Source organism: Sinohyriopsis cumingii, chromosome 11 (genome assembly GCF_028554795.1).
Source record: "Sinohyriopsis cumingii isolate HCF-2022 chromosome 11, ASM2855479v2, whole genome shotgun sequence".
Lineage (NCBI taxonomy): Eukaryota > Metazoa > Mollusca > Bivalvia > Unionida > Unionidae > Sinohyriopsis > Sinohyriopsis cumingii.
In genome coordinates, this window is record NC_142971.1 from 84780658 (window position 1) to 84797804 (window position 17147).

A 17147-nucleotide genomic window follows, 5' to 3' on the forward strand; every position below is an offset into this window, starting at 1 on the left:
TTATGTGGGCAATAAAACACATCGCCTTTTAGGCTTTAGTGAGAAAACAAGCTTTCTGGTTTGAAACTGAACATTCGCGTCATATAGTAATTAAATTTCAGGCATATATCTTAGCAAGCAATTCCAGGAGTCAGTAAATAAAAAAGGTACATTAGTTAAGGAAAACATTACTGATATAAGTTGTCAGTACATTAATAAAAGAAACCAGATCCCACTGAAGTTATATCAATATAAAGCTTCAAGTCCAATAGTAAAAATAATGGGAATAACTGTATGGAAAAAAATAATGGGCCAGAAGCCTACTAAATTATATTTATACCTGATATTGAAAAATCAAAAGATACTATAAACTCCTCAGAATAAAGCAGCATATCAAGGTAATCATTGCACAAAATGAAATGGGGATAGTCTGATAATCAAGGGTCATAACTCTGCTAAAGATGATATTGCATACTGAACATATACCGAAACAACACTGATAATCCAACTCAGACTTGTCTCATTAATATCAAGCTGCATACTCAATTTGTTGAAAATCCAATAAAGGTGTCCTTTAAGTGTAAAAGCATGTTTAGAAGATGGATAAGAAATTCAGGGTTTTTTAAATGATGTATCATCAATATCAAACTGCATACCAAATTTGGATAAAATCAAACTAACTTTTATTTGAGTTAATAAGCATATTTCATTTTTTAGACAGTGAACCTGACTGTTAACCCACAAAATCAATATGCTTCTTCCTCACCTAAATGTAAATCATCCACAAAGTTTGGTCCATGTCTAAAGCTACTGTACAGAAACTGATTGGTGTACTGTTTGGTCCATGCCTGAAGTAAAGCTACTGTACAGAAACAATTTCTTTTAGTCAGACCTGTTATTTTTAACCCCAAAATAAATAGGCTTCTTAGAAATGCATGTAATAAACCAAAGTTTGGTGAAGCAGATGGTATAAAACTAAAGTCATTGTGTGAAAGAGAAAGAAATGAATAGATGTACAGATGGATGGCAGGCATTAAGACATTACAGATCTTTGAAACACTAGGCTCGAAGAAAAACAACAAGGCATAAAGGCAGTATTGGAATATCAAGTACTTGTTCTCAACCAGTGCAAGGTTAGAGTCACTTCTTGAGGAACTCCAGATATTGTGCACCAACTGCCCAAAGAAATTAATCAAATTTTAAATGAGATTTTACACCATAAATAGACTTAAATAGAAAGAAACACATTTTATGAACAACAAAGCCTGACTTATATGATGATAACCATGTGATTAATCATGAAGGTTTTGAACTGAATTACAGTGTCATGTGGCCAAAGATTTTTCCTAATTTCAAAAACCAGATTAATATTTTAGCAGCTTTGTTTGTATATCTGTTGTACTGATGGATTATAAGACCTGTAACAAAATGTTTTTGACATTAAAAATCTAATTTGTTTTTTATCATGTTTCTTGGTCATATCCACATGTTGGAAGCACACAATCTGAGTGGTGTACAGTTTGATATTTTAGTACATAACCTCATTCCAATATCTGCTCACATCTACAACTATTTTTGTGAAGCCTTAATAACAATTAATGAATCTGGTTCAGAGGCTACTATTTTTGTCATCTATTTTACTACATTGCCAAGTGGTACTGATATAACTCACCTAGCTTACAGAACAGCTAACCACAATTCACTAAGCAGACTGTCACCCAATGTAAACTATCTCCCAACCTTTTATCATGTTGATTTTACTTTATATATAAGATAATATCTTGCCCATTATAAAACTTGTAAAACGTCAGGGCTTTTATTAGTACTAGCAGCATTTTGATAGTCATAACTGGTAAAAACTTGGCTATTTTCAATGTTCACAATTAAACTTCATGCTCTAAAAAGAAAACATTTACCCACACTTCCAAAATATCACTAGCAAGAAAGTCACTTTTTTTCAGCTAGCAATATCAAAATTGTAACTATCAAAATGCCGACTTGCTGGTGTAATTTTCTAGCCCTGAACATCTTGATGATACAACACTATTTAACAACTTGCTCAAAATCAGATCACAAATAGAGTCACTACTATGTCAAACAGATGCAAACATTTCATTAACACATAGCGATGTCATTCATTATCAAAACTGTCACTGAAAGTGATGATATAAGCCCTTATTAAACGTTTTATCAAATCAGACCAGAACTATTACCTCCAGAATGGTAACCAGCTCTGTCAAACATATTAATAAGCATTATTCACAGTCCTTACTGAACTCGTCTGACATTTTGATAATATCAGCTATGTAGTAATTAAACTGATCCAGATAAGATTTTTTCTTACCAAAGACTTTTTGATGCAAGAACATATGACATAAATGATCAGATCACATAAATTGAACATTAATTTCTGTGTGTGTGTATATATATAATGATACTATTGTTTGTGTGTATATATATATATATATATATATATATATATATATATATATATATATATATATATAATGATTCTGTTGTTGTGTATATATTATATAATGATTCTGTTGTTCTTTTTACACATGCTAGTGCATCAATGTGGAGGTTGGAAAATGTGGAAAATAATGCTCCCTTCAACTAAGCATATTTGTGATGGATGAGGAGCATTATTGGAGTTAAGCCAAAGACCATGAACATAGTCCCTGCCTGCTTTTTCATTGGTCATGGTGATTATATATTACATGTTTGTCTATCCTAAGTTAACAGCAATCAATAAATGTACTGCAGTATTTAATTCATGTACAAAGACTGCTGTACATATACATTTCTAATGATTATTGTGCATGTATATGGAGGTAGCAAAGGCACATATATCAAGTAGTCTCATTTCTGGAGTAAACATAAAAAAGATATCTTTATGCATGCAATCAGCTGCTTGCCTCTACCCCACTTGACTTATGAACCATGGTTCTCAGCCGTGAACTGACATCAATTTGCACTGGTTGTTAATTATATTCTTCTCCAATTATACTGTTCTTTCATTAATAGTTTAATTAGATTGATTATGTTATACAGATGGGTGTCGTGGCTTTTTTTCATGCACACAGATATATATAAAATAGTCTGGGATTTTTTAGGTCAAGATTACAATAAGTTTTTAAACTACTGCCCAAAACATATGAAAATAGGTAAGAATCATGGGCTATCCTTGATATACTATAAAATGGAAGCATCTGATCAAACATAAAATTTTGCATACATGTGTAATATTGTAATTCATGACATACAATTTATTCAGTAATAAAGACTTCCTAACCATGACAGTAATCTAGATAATATGAAAAATTTAACGTTTGATCAGATACTTCCATTTTATAGCATATCAAGAATAGCCCATGATTCTTTACTGTGATGGTTAGGAAGTCTTTATTACTGAATAAATTGTATGTCATGAATTACAATATTACACATGTACTAACAAATATTAAGCATTATTTTTACCACAGATATAATATTCTACATTGTATCCCCTAATATGTCCATGTACATGCAGTTTTGATCACTAGTGGGTGCATGTACTCAAAATTACAAATGTATGGGAGAATGCTGGTTAGTTGGCTGACTTAAATATAACAACAAAATCATTTAATTCTTGCATTCTAAATAAAATAAAATGGTCATAAATGAACCCATAACAAAATGTATGGTCATAACCTCATCTAAGAAGCATTTTACTTGAGATAACAATCAAGTAACTGAAAACATTGAGATGATAAGCTTTAAAGGTTGATAGCTGGATAAGATTTAAAATTGAATAAATATGTTGACAATGTCTGTAAAACACTTACATGTAAAAAAATACTTTGTTAAGTAAAATTCAGAAATACCTACCTAAACAACTAATAATTTACAATGATGCCAACATTCTGACAGGTACTGACTATTGTTTGACAAAATGGGGAATGATAATTTACAATAATGCCAACACTTTGACAGGTATTGACTATTGCTTGACAAAATTGGGAATGATAATTTACAATAATGCCAACATTCTGACAGGTACTGAGTATTGTTTGACAAAACTGGGAATGATAATTTACAATAATGACAACATTCTAACAGGTATTGACTATTGTTTCACAAAATGGGGAATAATAATTTACAATAAAGCCAACATTCTGACAGGTATTGACTATTGTTTGACAAAATGGAGAATGACAACTTACAGTAATGCCAACATTCTGACAGGTATTGACTATTGTTTGACAAAATGGGGAATCTGCACTAAGAATCAATTAACAAGATTCAAAAGTGAACTGCTTACTTAATTCTGAATGCTAATTTTGATACACCATCTGAAACTCCGTTTAAATGACAAAGAGTGTGTGTGTGATTGTATGTGTGTGTGTGTGATTTGGATTTTGAACATAGCTTTAACAATTCTTCAGCCATATCATTATGCTGTCTGCAGTGTGGCAGTTTAAAGTGATGTCTAGCACTGGGCCATCATGGCACAGACATGTAGCATGATATCCCACCCAGTCACATTATCCTGACACCAAGCTGACCAGTCCTAACTTTAACATCTTAATGCCGAGCACCAAGCAAGGCAGCTGTTAGTACCCAAGACCTCCCACATCCAAGGTGGATGCTCTAACCACTAGGTCACTGGAGCAGTCTGACCAAAACTAAGTGAGTGAATAAACTTTGATCATGCATTGCATGTTTACAGATGTGTAAAGTGTAATTATGGGCCACATACTTTAAGATCAACCTTACAAAGCCATTTCACAAGACTAATACTGAAAAGCTTAGGTGTAGGTTGAAACATTCTGAAGCAATGATACAGACCTCTTACATGCATATTAAAGATACATATTAAAGGAGCAAAATCTGTTAAAAGTTGTAAAGAAAAAAACATGACATTTTTTAACCATGCTTTTTCAATAATTTGTTATACTTCACCGCTTGAAACCTTGTACTTGTACAGTACATTTCACCATCTATTATTTTGTTGATGTGTTGTGTTTGGTTTTTTTTTTATGTTAGAAGACCTGATTTCAACACTGCTAATCATTATGCAACTTTCTGTTCATGAACTAGAACTTTCTGGTATATAAAAAAAAAGACTCTAAGTATGGGTCAACTTTGGTTCTGTAGTCTACTGTGAAAGCTAAATGGTTGTAGGGAATACCACTACAACAAAAGCTTATAACATGTTCTAAGAAGCATTCCATTAAGTCAGATTAAAAGTGACTCTGTAGTTTGAATGTTTAAAATGTGGGCAAGGATACAATGCAGATCATAAAGCAGACCTATGGTCATGACAGCCAATTTAAATAGATTCTATTAATGTACTTACGTCCCTCTAACATCAAAAAATATTTCTCTTTGGCAATTTACTCCAGCAACTGTGATATTATCAATCTCATTAGCAGAGATTCCAAAGTTTTTCCCTTTAATTGTGAGAACAGTTCCTCCTCCAACTGGTCCATCACTGGGCTCAAACTGCAAGCAGAGAAAGAATTAAAAGACCAACAGTTTTAAAGAAAGATGACCTGTAATCATTAAATCTTAAAACTGTGGACATAAACGGCTAAGTGGCCAGAGCCAGGAAAGTGCAAGCCATATATTTCATTCTAGGTCAAACAGGCACCACTTTGAAAGTCCGGTCCAGTCCATTTTTCTACATACTGGAAAAGATCACCAAGGACACCAAAAAGTTGTACACAGTATTTACTGCAAATATTTACTTTGGGAAAAATACAAGTTGGTTTATCTTCTATGGTTTTGGTATCTTAAATCTTTGATAAATGTCATGGGCAATTTTGCCATCCTATGTCATGAACTTATGAAATAATATGGGCAGTAGATATATACTTGGAGTATGAGATTTTCAGACCAATTAATGGTTTCTAATCCCTAAACCTCATCTATATCCTCCATAACGTTTCCCCACTTGATATGTTTCACACATGGATGGATCTGTAATTATAACCCATGTGCACCCTCAAGCAAAGCTTCCAAGGTGCTCTGTACATGTATTATGTTAACCTTAGATCAGTACAATGATGCAGATATTTACTCAGATTTTTCTGACTGTAAATCTGCTACCTGTTTTGGATCACTAATGCCCAAATTATGTATGTGTGTGGAGACAACAGTGGTTTTCCATTCAACCCACACCATTCTGAACTCACCCATGCTTATTGTTTTATCTTGATAGCCATCAAGTACAGCTTGGCATTTGTGCCAAGATTACTTTTTGTCACTACAAGAAGTTCTGAATAGACACATAATCAATGAATGTATCCATAATGAAATTATTTTTCAAGCACCACCAGTGACACTGGTTAGTATTGATATACACACAAAACCAAATCTGACTGGTGTACCTATGATGGTTGGTGCAGTCACCAACTCTAGCACTACCATGGTCAATGGTGGTCAGGGCAGTGATTCTAAAAATACATCTAGGATAACACATGCATTTGTATTTCAAGAGTAAAAGAGTTTTCTCAACAATTTCATCTCCCAGCTGTTGTTTTGCTTTGATTATTTTCTTGTGTGGGTAACTTTGAGGGTCCATCATAGTTCCTCTATTAACATTGTGTCATGTGTATCTATAATGTGTGATTAACTTTTATCCATGACTGTAGGTTTCAATTTAAGATAATGGACATTTGTAAATAACATTTTTAGATGGTTAACTTTTACCAATGTTTGTAACTTATAAATGAGCTGCTTTCTGATTTCTGAGTTCAAGTTTCAGCTTTATTTAAAAAAACAATTAAAATGTTCTGGAAGCAAACTTTTGACCACAATTTGGTCTTTTTCTTGTGTGTTAGTTTTTCATATAAAGTTTGAGGTAAACAAAATTATTCATTCTGAGTTTAAGTTCAATCTGTAGAATCATTGTTAGTTGTGTTTTGATATAATCTGAGAAGAATCATTTAAAATATTTATTGAAAATACAAAGTGTTCATTGACTTCTGGACTAATAAACTATTACGAGAATATTGTGAATTCATTCAAAGATATTTTGGATTATATCTAATAAATCAAGACTGCTGATAAATCAACCTATGCAAGATTATTGTACATCAGCATATTCAAGATTTTGAATTTATTTGGAATATTCTATACTGTTGGACTTGTGCTTTAACATTAAGGGTTATTTAGGACTTAATTGACAATACTGTAAGTTTCTTTAAATGTTCACTTTGTGTTAAAGGGAAATAAATTGTGAATTTTACTAAACTTGTTGGTTTCACTTCTTCCTGTTACTTAGTTTACGACCATAGAGTTGTAACAATTGTCATTGTGAAGTAAAAATGATTTATAGTCTGGCTTTGTTCAATTGCAAGGTGCACACTCACTTCTACCCAATTACCATTTTCATTGGTACAACTGCTAAGCAATCAAATAAAATATCTACCTGGATAATATTTAAGTCTCAGATGATTGTGTATTCTGAGGGCCGTACACGACATCCATATGGAACCATAACCAACATCCACACAGAACCATAATCCATGTCTATAATGAACCATAATCCATGTCCATATGGAACCATTATCCATGTCCATATGGAACCATAATCCACATCCATACTGAACCATAATCTATGTTCATATGGAACCATAATCCAAGTCCATATGGAACCATAATCCATGTCCATATAGAGCCATAATCCACGTCCATACTGAACCATAATCCATGTCCATATGGAACCAAAATCCATGTCCATATGAACCATAATCCATGTCAATATGCAACCATAATCCACGTCCATAGTGAAATATAATCCACGTCCATACTGAACCATAATCCATGTCCATATGGAACCATAATCTTCATCCATATGGAACCATAATCCATGTCCATATGGAACCAAAATTCATGTTGATATGGAAACATAATCCACATCCATAATGAACCATAACCCATGTCCATACTGAACCATAATTCATGTTGATATGGAACCATAATCCATGTCCATATGGAACCATAATTCATGTCCATATGGACCATAATCCACGTCCATACTGAACCATAATCCATGTCCATACTGAACCATAATCCATGTCCATATGGAACCATAATCCATGTCCATATAGAACCATAATCCATGTCCATACTGAACCATAATCCATGTCCATATGGAACTGGAATCCACATCCATACTGAACCATACTGATTATGCTAGTAAGATATGATTCTTTTTGTTTTTGCCCAAATATTTTTACATGGACAAGTGGATAACTGTTGAAAATTAGCTGAGATTTATCTCTTTTTGATTGAGTCGATGTTGGTGCAACATAATCAGTGGGGAATATATTGGGAAAAGGGGGGCATTGCTAGTGAATTCTACTCAATTGCTGGTGAAACAATAATTGAATGTTTTTACTCAAGGCAATGTAGTCAATGACTTGGTGTTTTTGCGTGCTAATGTGATGACTCCAACATGACCTCAAGTTGGTATTAGTATATCAGTGTTGTTCCGACTGCTGATTTCTATTTGGTCAATAACAAGATTATACTTCAATGTTAAACACAAGGGTTCGTTGACACCACTCTTATGCAGATAGTTATCAATGAGTGAAAAAAATCACCATTGATGTCAGAATCCCCTGTCAGCTTATCCAACACCCTATTAGTAAATTCTGCAACATTGTGACCCTTCAGAATCCATCATGTGTATGTATTGATAAATCTTAAACACAAATACCCAAGATGGTTAAGAGTGCCTCTGGATAGATGCCAAGTCCTTTAAACTGAATTTCATCTCCAGGTGACTTATTAAATGGTAAAAATGCTGCATATGTGAAAGTTACTGGAACATTAATGGTTGTGGTGGTATGCATTAAAGATGAACTAGTTTGCCAGTGATCATTTACTAAGTCTGCCATTGTTGCCTACCACCCTCTAAATTCAGTGAAATATGATCCAGAATTGTGCACGTTTAAGATGAGAGGTTCGGGTTTATCAAAACTATCACTGACAACAGCGAAACCAAGTCTACCATTTCCTAAGTGTGTTCCTCCATTTATCCGATTATAGTGGCCACCAATTCTGCACTGGGAAAACGGCCTTATAAGATGGGTGGTCTCTCCTGAGGGGGACTAAATATTTTGTGAAAAGTATATGTAATGTACGTAGTAAGAAAGCTACATAATTCAAAGCATTTAATATCTTCATTTAAAAGTAATATTAATTATTAAAGGTTCTTCTTGTTATAATAATATACTTATTTACGCTGAATGTACATTAATAGTTCTTATTCTTGGCATAAGTGTGATATGCAAGCAGGTATTGTTGTCATGCACATTAAAAATCATTCAAAAACGTCATTTATATGTTTGCTCCATTTTCCTACTGCTGCTGAATAACCTCATTATCAGTTACAACATTGTTATTCGAGTCTTTTTAACATAAAATTGTTTTATTTGAGTCTTTTCAGCATACAATTATTCGGAAAGCCCCCCCCCCCACCTTGCCCAATGTCGTCGAGCAGAATAATTGACTTTCTTCTAAAATAATACATCTCCATTTACGTGATGACATGTTAATGTTTGGTAATGATTTATTCAGATATTGCTAACTGTATGTGATTTAATTATGCAGATGAAAATTTTGTCAATTGGACGAAATGCCTTCTTCGTAAAGGAACCGATAAATGTGTTATAACGTGATTTTTCTGTCTTTGTCTGGTACTCTGTTTTCTTCAGTGTTAATTTCCCAGTGTGTGTGTTAATGCACAAAATCTATTTATAGCCTATGCTGACCCTGTTATGATCTTGACAATTACGTTTGTTTGTAATCATCAAAGAGAAGAACTCGACAGATATGTGAAGCTGAAAACTCTATCATAACATTGTTGAGCACATTTCCTGTAAATGTTGGCTTTTATAGACAATGTTATAATATTAACTGTTACATCTACTTTAGTCAATACTTCTTTCAGCAATGGAAACTTAACATTGGGGACATGTATCGACAATAGAGATAATCTGATTACTTACCTCACGTCACAACATGAATTAATTATTGGTTCTGGATACATCATGTCATTATGCCAATCAAAATTGGTCGACGCCACAAAGGAAGACTGTTTCCACTCATGCTTCACTGACTCTGATGACTGGGTAATTGAAGATAATTTTTCTCTTTTTTATTGTCTAAAAGACTATACATCCACTAAACATCTTTAACAAAGCCATTCTGGATGCAGTTCTGATGGCCATTAATAAAACTGCTTTTGCAGCCATTAGAGCTGCAGCTACCAAAAGCACTGGGATCATAGTGAGGAATGGAAATATTCAACTGCTATTATGCACTACCATCACATCTGACTTTAATAACTTTAATGTCACTGAGGTGTTCTTTTGTTTGGCCACCTTGTGCTGGTCAAGCTGTGTTTTATATAGCCACAAAGGGGTATTTCCAGACAACTTTGCCAAAGAATTCTTTAATGTGAGCCTGCTGTCTTTTCTTGTTGCACTCTTCATTTCGTACACTCAGGTTTTCACCAAGTCCAACTTTAAATCTGTGATATGACATTATTTTTAATTATGCTGTTTAATTACAACAATTACAGGTTTTCCACAGATGTGTCAATGACCCTTTACAGCCACCTATGCATTCCAACATCTTTTCACAGCAATGAATCTGTAATCACGAATGTGGCCCTGAGTTACACATTTATGAAAGTGCTCTTCTGACATGCACATGTGATATGATTGTGAAGTCAAGCAAAATTTATTTGGGAGTTCCTGATGACTGTTTGTAATCGCAAAGAAACTTCAGACACTCCTACCTGGTTCAGTACTATTGCACACAATCCATAGTTTAAAATGCTATGAATACGTGTCTCAGTGTGCTGGTAGTTATTTGCCATGATCACAGCTGATACCTTGTGGTGTAGTTATTTGCCATGATAACTGCTGATACCTTGTTGGGTAGTTATTTACCATGATAACTGTGAACGTTGCCTTCATATGAGTCTGTGGTGAGTGTGAGAAATGACCATGTTAATGATCCTCCAAACTCATAAATGACAATAAATGTGTTTCTGCAGCCTTTGGAGAGATTATCACAGGCATCCACAATGTCAAGTTTTAAAATAAAACTTTGCCATCAATCTCTCCATGATGCCAAATTGCATCATTGCTGCTTGGTATGATGTGACTGTTTGGCTCCAAAATATTGTTGTGGTCATCACAGCAAACTCGAATATATGACTGAAAGAATCCCACAGAAAACAAGAATCAATTAAGTTGTCCTTGACTGTACAAATCCATGACTGTAATTTTGGACTGCTACCAATTCAATTACAGCAGTTATTTTCACATCTCCTCCTACATTTCTGGCATTTGCAATGGTATACAGAGTAGGATCCACATGAAAGGATCCATCCTTGTCAAACATAATAAGATGAGACAGTTGATCTGGCATAATCATCAATGTACCTGGCAAGTCCAAGAATCATCACTGTACCTGGCAAGTCCACTAATCATCATGGTAATGTCAATATTGCTCAAACATGCTTTGATTTCCTTTACAGTTATGAGATAATGTATGCTGCTCAATAATGCCGTCATATGGTTATTGACAAATCCAACTCAGGCACCACCAGGACAATTCAGCATTTTCCATTGATTTCCAAGAAGGCCTCACACAGTAGAAAATACAAAGATGTATCATCCACTTGTAATTATATTCAGTCTGTTTGATTAGGAACCTAAGCCAGGTATGAATAATACTGAAAGTCTCTTTTACTTTCATCTGTCATCACAAGGATATCCATATAAAATGCAGTATCAGGTACTTCTTTGAATTTTGCCACTACTTATACATTATCAATTTCATTAATACCTTTTTCAACCAATCTGCAGAAGCACTTTTGATGCTATCAATGACAAGCATTTCAACTTGTTTAGCAATTAGTGAAGCATGCAAAAATATTGCCGCTAGCAACTTAGGTCCACCTGTGAATATTCCACTACCAATATCACTGAGACCATATCCGTAACATGTCATGATAACAAGATTTCTAGCATTGTCAGCACACACATGTATTGCATACATATCCACATATGACTGTTATTGTATTAAATAGTCTGATCTCTTATGTACTATGTCTCCTCGCACAGATCAAACCCATGCTTTTCCTGGTTGTTGTTGTTGTTGTTGTAGGGTTTAACGCCATTTTTCAGCACACGATAGGCTATACATGGCGGCCAGTATTAATGGTGGAGGAAAAACCCAGGAAAAACCCCGGAAAAAAACACCGACCCACGAGAAGCTACTGGCAAGCTTTCTCACATACCCACATTGGCCGAATCTGAGACTCGAACCCATGCAGACAGAGGTGAGATGGCATTGATCCATAACGGAGAGTGCTTTAGACCACTCGGCCACCCTGGGCCCCGCTTTTCCTGGTAAAACAAGGATGAAACTAAGATATGTCAACCGGGATTGCTTAAAGATACAAAGGTGCAGAAGGAGTAATTGACATCAAATCACCTGGGGTGACATTTAGGGTTAATCTGAGCAATAAGTACCTTCAGATGCTATTCTTCTGGAAGTACGGCTTTCATAACTGCCATTGATGGCATCACTGGTCAAACTGATTCATGGCGGTAATCCTGACAATGTCAGGTACAATACTGGAACTGATACCATCAAAACCTACAGTCAGAATTTGTTGGTGCACTGGAATCTTATTAATATCATTGGACCAATCCAGAATTATTTTCAGTGACGACTGTGCAATGGCAACCACATACTGTGGAGTTTCAAAAGGTATGGCAGAGCTTAGTGTAGACTCATGTTTGTATATGTAGATTCTAGAATCATGCTTGGTCACCAAAGAAATTGTCAGTCAGATATCATCACTGTACATCACAATCAATCTCCTACACACCCAGGACAAGTTAAATAACATTCCAGGTAGCATCTCGCCCGCCTTCTGACAAAAACACAAGTGAGTTTTTTAGTTCAAACCCACAAATGGCAATCAAATATTAGGCCAAATCAAATAAACATGCAACAATGTTAATGCTATTTCAATATGCAGGATTCCCACTCAGTAATTGGCATTGCAAAAACCACATAAAATTCCAGTTTTGTTGAAGAGACTGTAGTCATCAAGGTAGTGCATTGCAGCATTGGTTTGTTGAAGAAAGAGTTGCCAAAATAACAAGCTTGCCAACATGTATTTTTAGGTTCAAACTATCTTTTTTTCTTTCCTGTCCTAGGATGGGAAATTAACCTAGTGTGTTGACAGAGTTGCTAATTAGATAAATACAACCTTAATCCTTTAGCATGTAAAAGCAACACCACTACTTTGTTTTTCACAGTAGACATTCTGCAGCACTATTGTTTTTCTCTGTGAAGACTACAACTAGTGATACTTGTTCAGTGCATTGTTTAGTCTGTATCATCATACCATGCAACTGACATCTGTTCAGTTTCAGCAATCCTTTGATGTGATTTCAAGGACGTCAAACTGTCTCTTACAGACCCCAATCTCAACCTATACATAAATAATTGCCCAAGTTAATGAATAGTCAGTGTATTGTCAATTACAGTGTACTTTGTCACTTAGATATCATACATGGCTAATTTATAAAATTAGGTACTTTCACCAATATGGGGAAATGAAAACATAATGCAATTGAGCATTAAAGTTAACGGTTATAGACTTTGCCGTGAAAAACAACACTTGTTCTGCTAAATGTGAATTTGGTGTGTTAGAGAAACAAATATGTGACTGGTGCAAGAAAGAGTCAGTATTATTTAATAGTGCCAGATGTCTTAAGAAAACCTGAATAATGGAAAGCCCTTTGGCAAACTGTGAGTTTTGGTTTGAAAAAATGGGTTCTAGAGCAGTGTGTTTCACGCACAATTGATGCAGTCTGTGAAAACTCTCACTCACTGACCACATTTCACCACTTGCAGATGGGTCTGACTTGCAAAAAATACCTCAACTTATAGGAGGGTTATGGAGAAATTCCCTTTTTGCAGTCAAAAGGTGGGGGGTATCGACATATAGTTGAATCAATTTATAAATGAGTACATACAGTAGCACCAATTTATGAGAGTGGGGTAAGGATGATCCCAGTAATTACATGCTAATTTAAGTTTTATTAACACTTTAAAGTCTATGAAAAACATTAACATCACTTACTTCTAACTGAATGATAATCTTGTATACAATGTGCTGTGCTAGTTTTAGGATTTACCATTCCTGTCAAACAGTCCTCACATAAATCCAATGCCAGTGTTCAATGAAATAAATAAAGGAAATATAATTCATGTTTTTACCTTTTCTTTAAAAATCAGTTGATTATAGTAGATCATAATATCCTTATCTCCAAATTACAATGCTATAATTCTGATGACAACACAGACAGAAGCATGTATATATAGGCAGCACTGGTTTTTGCAGAAGGGTTAGTAGTGGGTCCATTGTTATTTTTTAACCAGATTAATGATCTAAGAACACCCATATGCAGATGACGCTACATTCCTGCTTCTATTCATCTTTAATTACCATCCAAACCATGTTAAACACATCTCTGAAGAGGAATGATGTAGAAATAACAAAATCGTTCCAAACCAAAACAAGACTAGGCAAGTTAATAACAAAAGCTCAGAAATTGGCTCACATGGACCAGAAGTATCTCAGTTCACATCATGAGAATGCGACCGTTAAAATGTTAATTATAAACTTCCTGGCATTCATGCTGACAGTTTTCTTCTTTGGATTGTACAGTAAATCTACAGCATTTACTAATCGTTTTAAAAAGTATCCACAGTTTACAATAACTGACACAATGCTGTTTAATCTAAATGATTACTTAAAATTTCCCCCTATTTAACCATTAGACCTACCAAATAGTTGGCAGCTGTTATAATGAGCAAACCATACCTAGGTCAACTTGTAACTACCAGTATTTCATTTGCTGCACATCATTAACTTCTTGCTATGACAAGTTTTAGTTTGTAAGACATGAATTTATTAAATACATCAGTAAATGTCAGTATTCCATTATCAACAAAGACCATTAAATCAACAATTCATTCTTGCATTAATTACAATGTACATTGTCATAATAACCACATGGCTATGCAGTGTTATTAACACAGTAATTAAACATGCTTAGTGCTTTGGTTATCTAGCTGAAACCAAATTGAGGGCAAGAATGGACAGAAGAGGTCACATCAGCTCGTTGTAAAATGTGATGTTTTGTTATGGTGACGGCCTTAATAAGGATAACTAATTAACGATAATAGTTAAAGGTATGGTCTGTGAAGTCATTTGTCCTTTTGTTAATAAACACCAGTAGATATTGTAATGACAATAAGAGAACTTATGCACATGGGTTCCTGCATAATTTTTTTGCATGCGGGGGGAGGGGGGCAGTCAAGGGTTTTTGTAGGGAGGTTCAATCAGGCACGGCCGCAAGAGTTAGTAATGTAAGCAGTCTGAAACTAAAGCTGATATGTACTAAGCATTTTGAACTCAATTTTATGACCTATTTTCAGCTTCATTTACACAATTAAAATTATCGGAATTTATATATATGTCTATATATTTTTGCAGTATGATGGGGGGGGGCATGTGACCCCTTTGACCTATGCTGCGGGTGTCCATGTTTATGCATCAATCATTGTATTTTCTCACCAAACAATGAATTATTAATTTTTGTAAAAACAAAATAGCAATTCAGTATTTTCGATCTTTTTTGCAAATGTAAATCTTCTTAGTAGAAATTTTATGTCCGATAATTTGATGTTTTTATTCGAAAGTGATATGGGAATAATCATTATTTTATAACTGGACTGTGTACAAAAAATTAAAGGGTAAAAAAAATACGTGAAATACGATATAACCAATTCTTATCAATTTCTGCTTTTCCCTAGCAGTGTCACATTCAGTCTAAAATACGCAGACACATACTTGAAGATAAGAACAGAAAAATCCAACTGATCAATCCTCTTAATCAAAGATGAAGAATTAACTGAAATGGAACAGGTAGTTCTTGTGTCAGTGACAGTCACATGACTCTTTGTTTACACATTTACTATGGCAACCATGTGTAAACCTCAAAGCCTAAGTGCACAGGTTAATAATGTACATAAAAGGCTTTCTTGTAAAATAACATTGCTTGCTAAAATTAAGAAATAACTTCTTCCTGATGTCATAACAGAATCCTATATTTAATGTATATATTCAACCAAGGCAAAACTATTGTCTTATTACACCTCTCCCTCAATAGTTCATGCCCAACAGGGTCCATAGACAACACTATAAGCAAGGGCATGAGTTGCCGAGGGAAAATGAGTGATCATATCCCTGCTGGACATACAGAAAAACTGCAGGATGGAGGGTAAATGTACTGTTTAATATCTGGTAATTTGTTTTATATTCGTGTCGAGAATACTTGTCAACACTTTTTATAATGAAGTTGTTGGTTATTCTGTATGAATTACATTTATTTTCAAGATGCCCAACATCTCAAAGATCGTTAACATTATTCCAACCTGTTTCAAACAGCATTCAAGTGCATGCAAGAACATTTGTGTATTACATCACTGCTTTTTGTTGTTGATTATTTTGGTTTCCTACTCCTTATGTGGCCATGAAGTACGAAACAGGGAGTCAATTAATAAGGACCAGACTAACTGTTAATACACCAAGAAACAAGATTCCTTTCTCCAAAAACTAGTGACACTTATTTTGTGAAATAATCATCTACATCAAAACTAAATTATTGTATTGCTCAATTAGTAAAATACTGATGCCATGATTTCATTGCAAATATTAATGATACTCCTCCTCATTCCTGAGAACATCACTTCAGGAATTCTCTGAAACTCATTTCTCCACAATGATCCTATCTCTGAAACAAATCTCTTTATTTGACAAAGCTTGGTTGCCTTGCTATCTTTGATCACATTTCTGAATGAGTATGTTAATTTAAGGTAGATTAATTATATTACGTACACAGTAATATTTATAACAGTGTTTCATTGATCAATTGGAATGAGTTCAACCAATTTATGACCTGGCTCTCTAGATCTGACACATGTTGGATTTGCATGCCTTTTCACTTTTCTTTTATTAATCCTCCTTGATTTGATACAAAAGAGGCAATTAACATGATAATACAAAGGAG

The 17147-nt window shown here is 34.4% G+C and overlaps 1 protein-coding gene across 1 annotated transcript in view; it reads right to left on the reverse strand.

Moving 5' to 3' along the window:
- Nucleotides 1-2169: 2169 nt before the first annotated feature.
- Nucleotides 2170-17147, reverse strand: part of LOC149788892 (plexin A3-like) — a 64777-nt gene continuing 49799 nt past the window's right edge. Inside the window, exons 7-8 of the mRNA XM_089973564.1 lie at nt 5321-5466; nt 2170-2212 (exon numbers count right to left, since the gene is read on the reverse strand). Coding sequence (XP_089829690.1) covers nt 2170-2212; nt 5321-5466 — 189 coding nt within the window. The remainder of the gene's footprint in view (nt 2213-5320; nt 5467-17147) is intronic.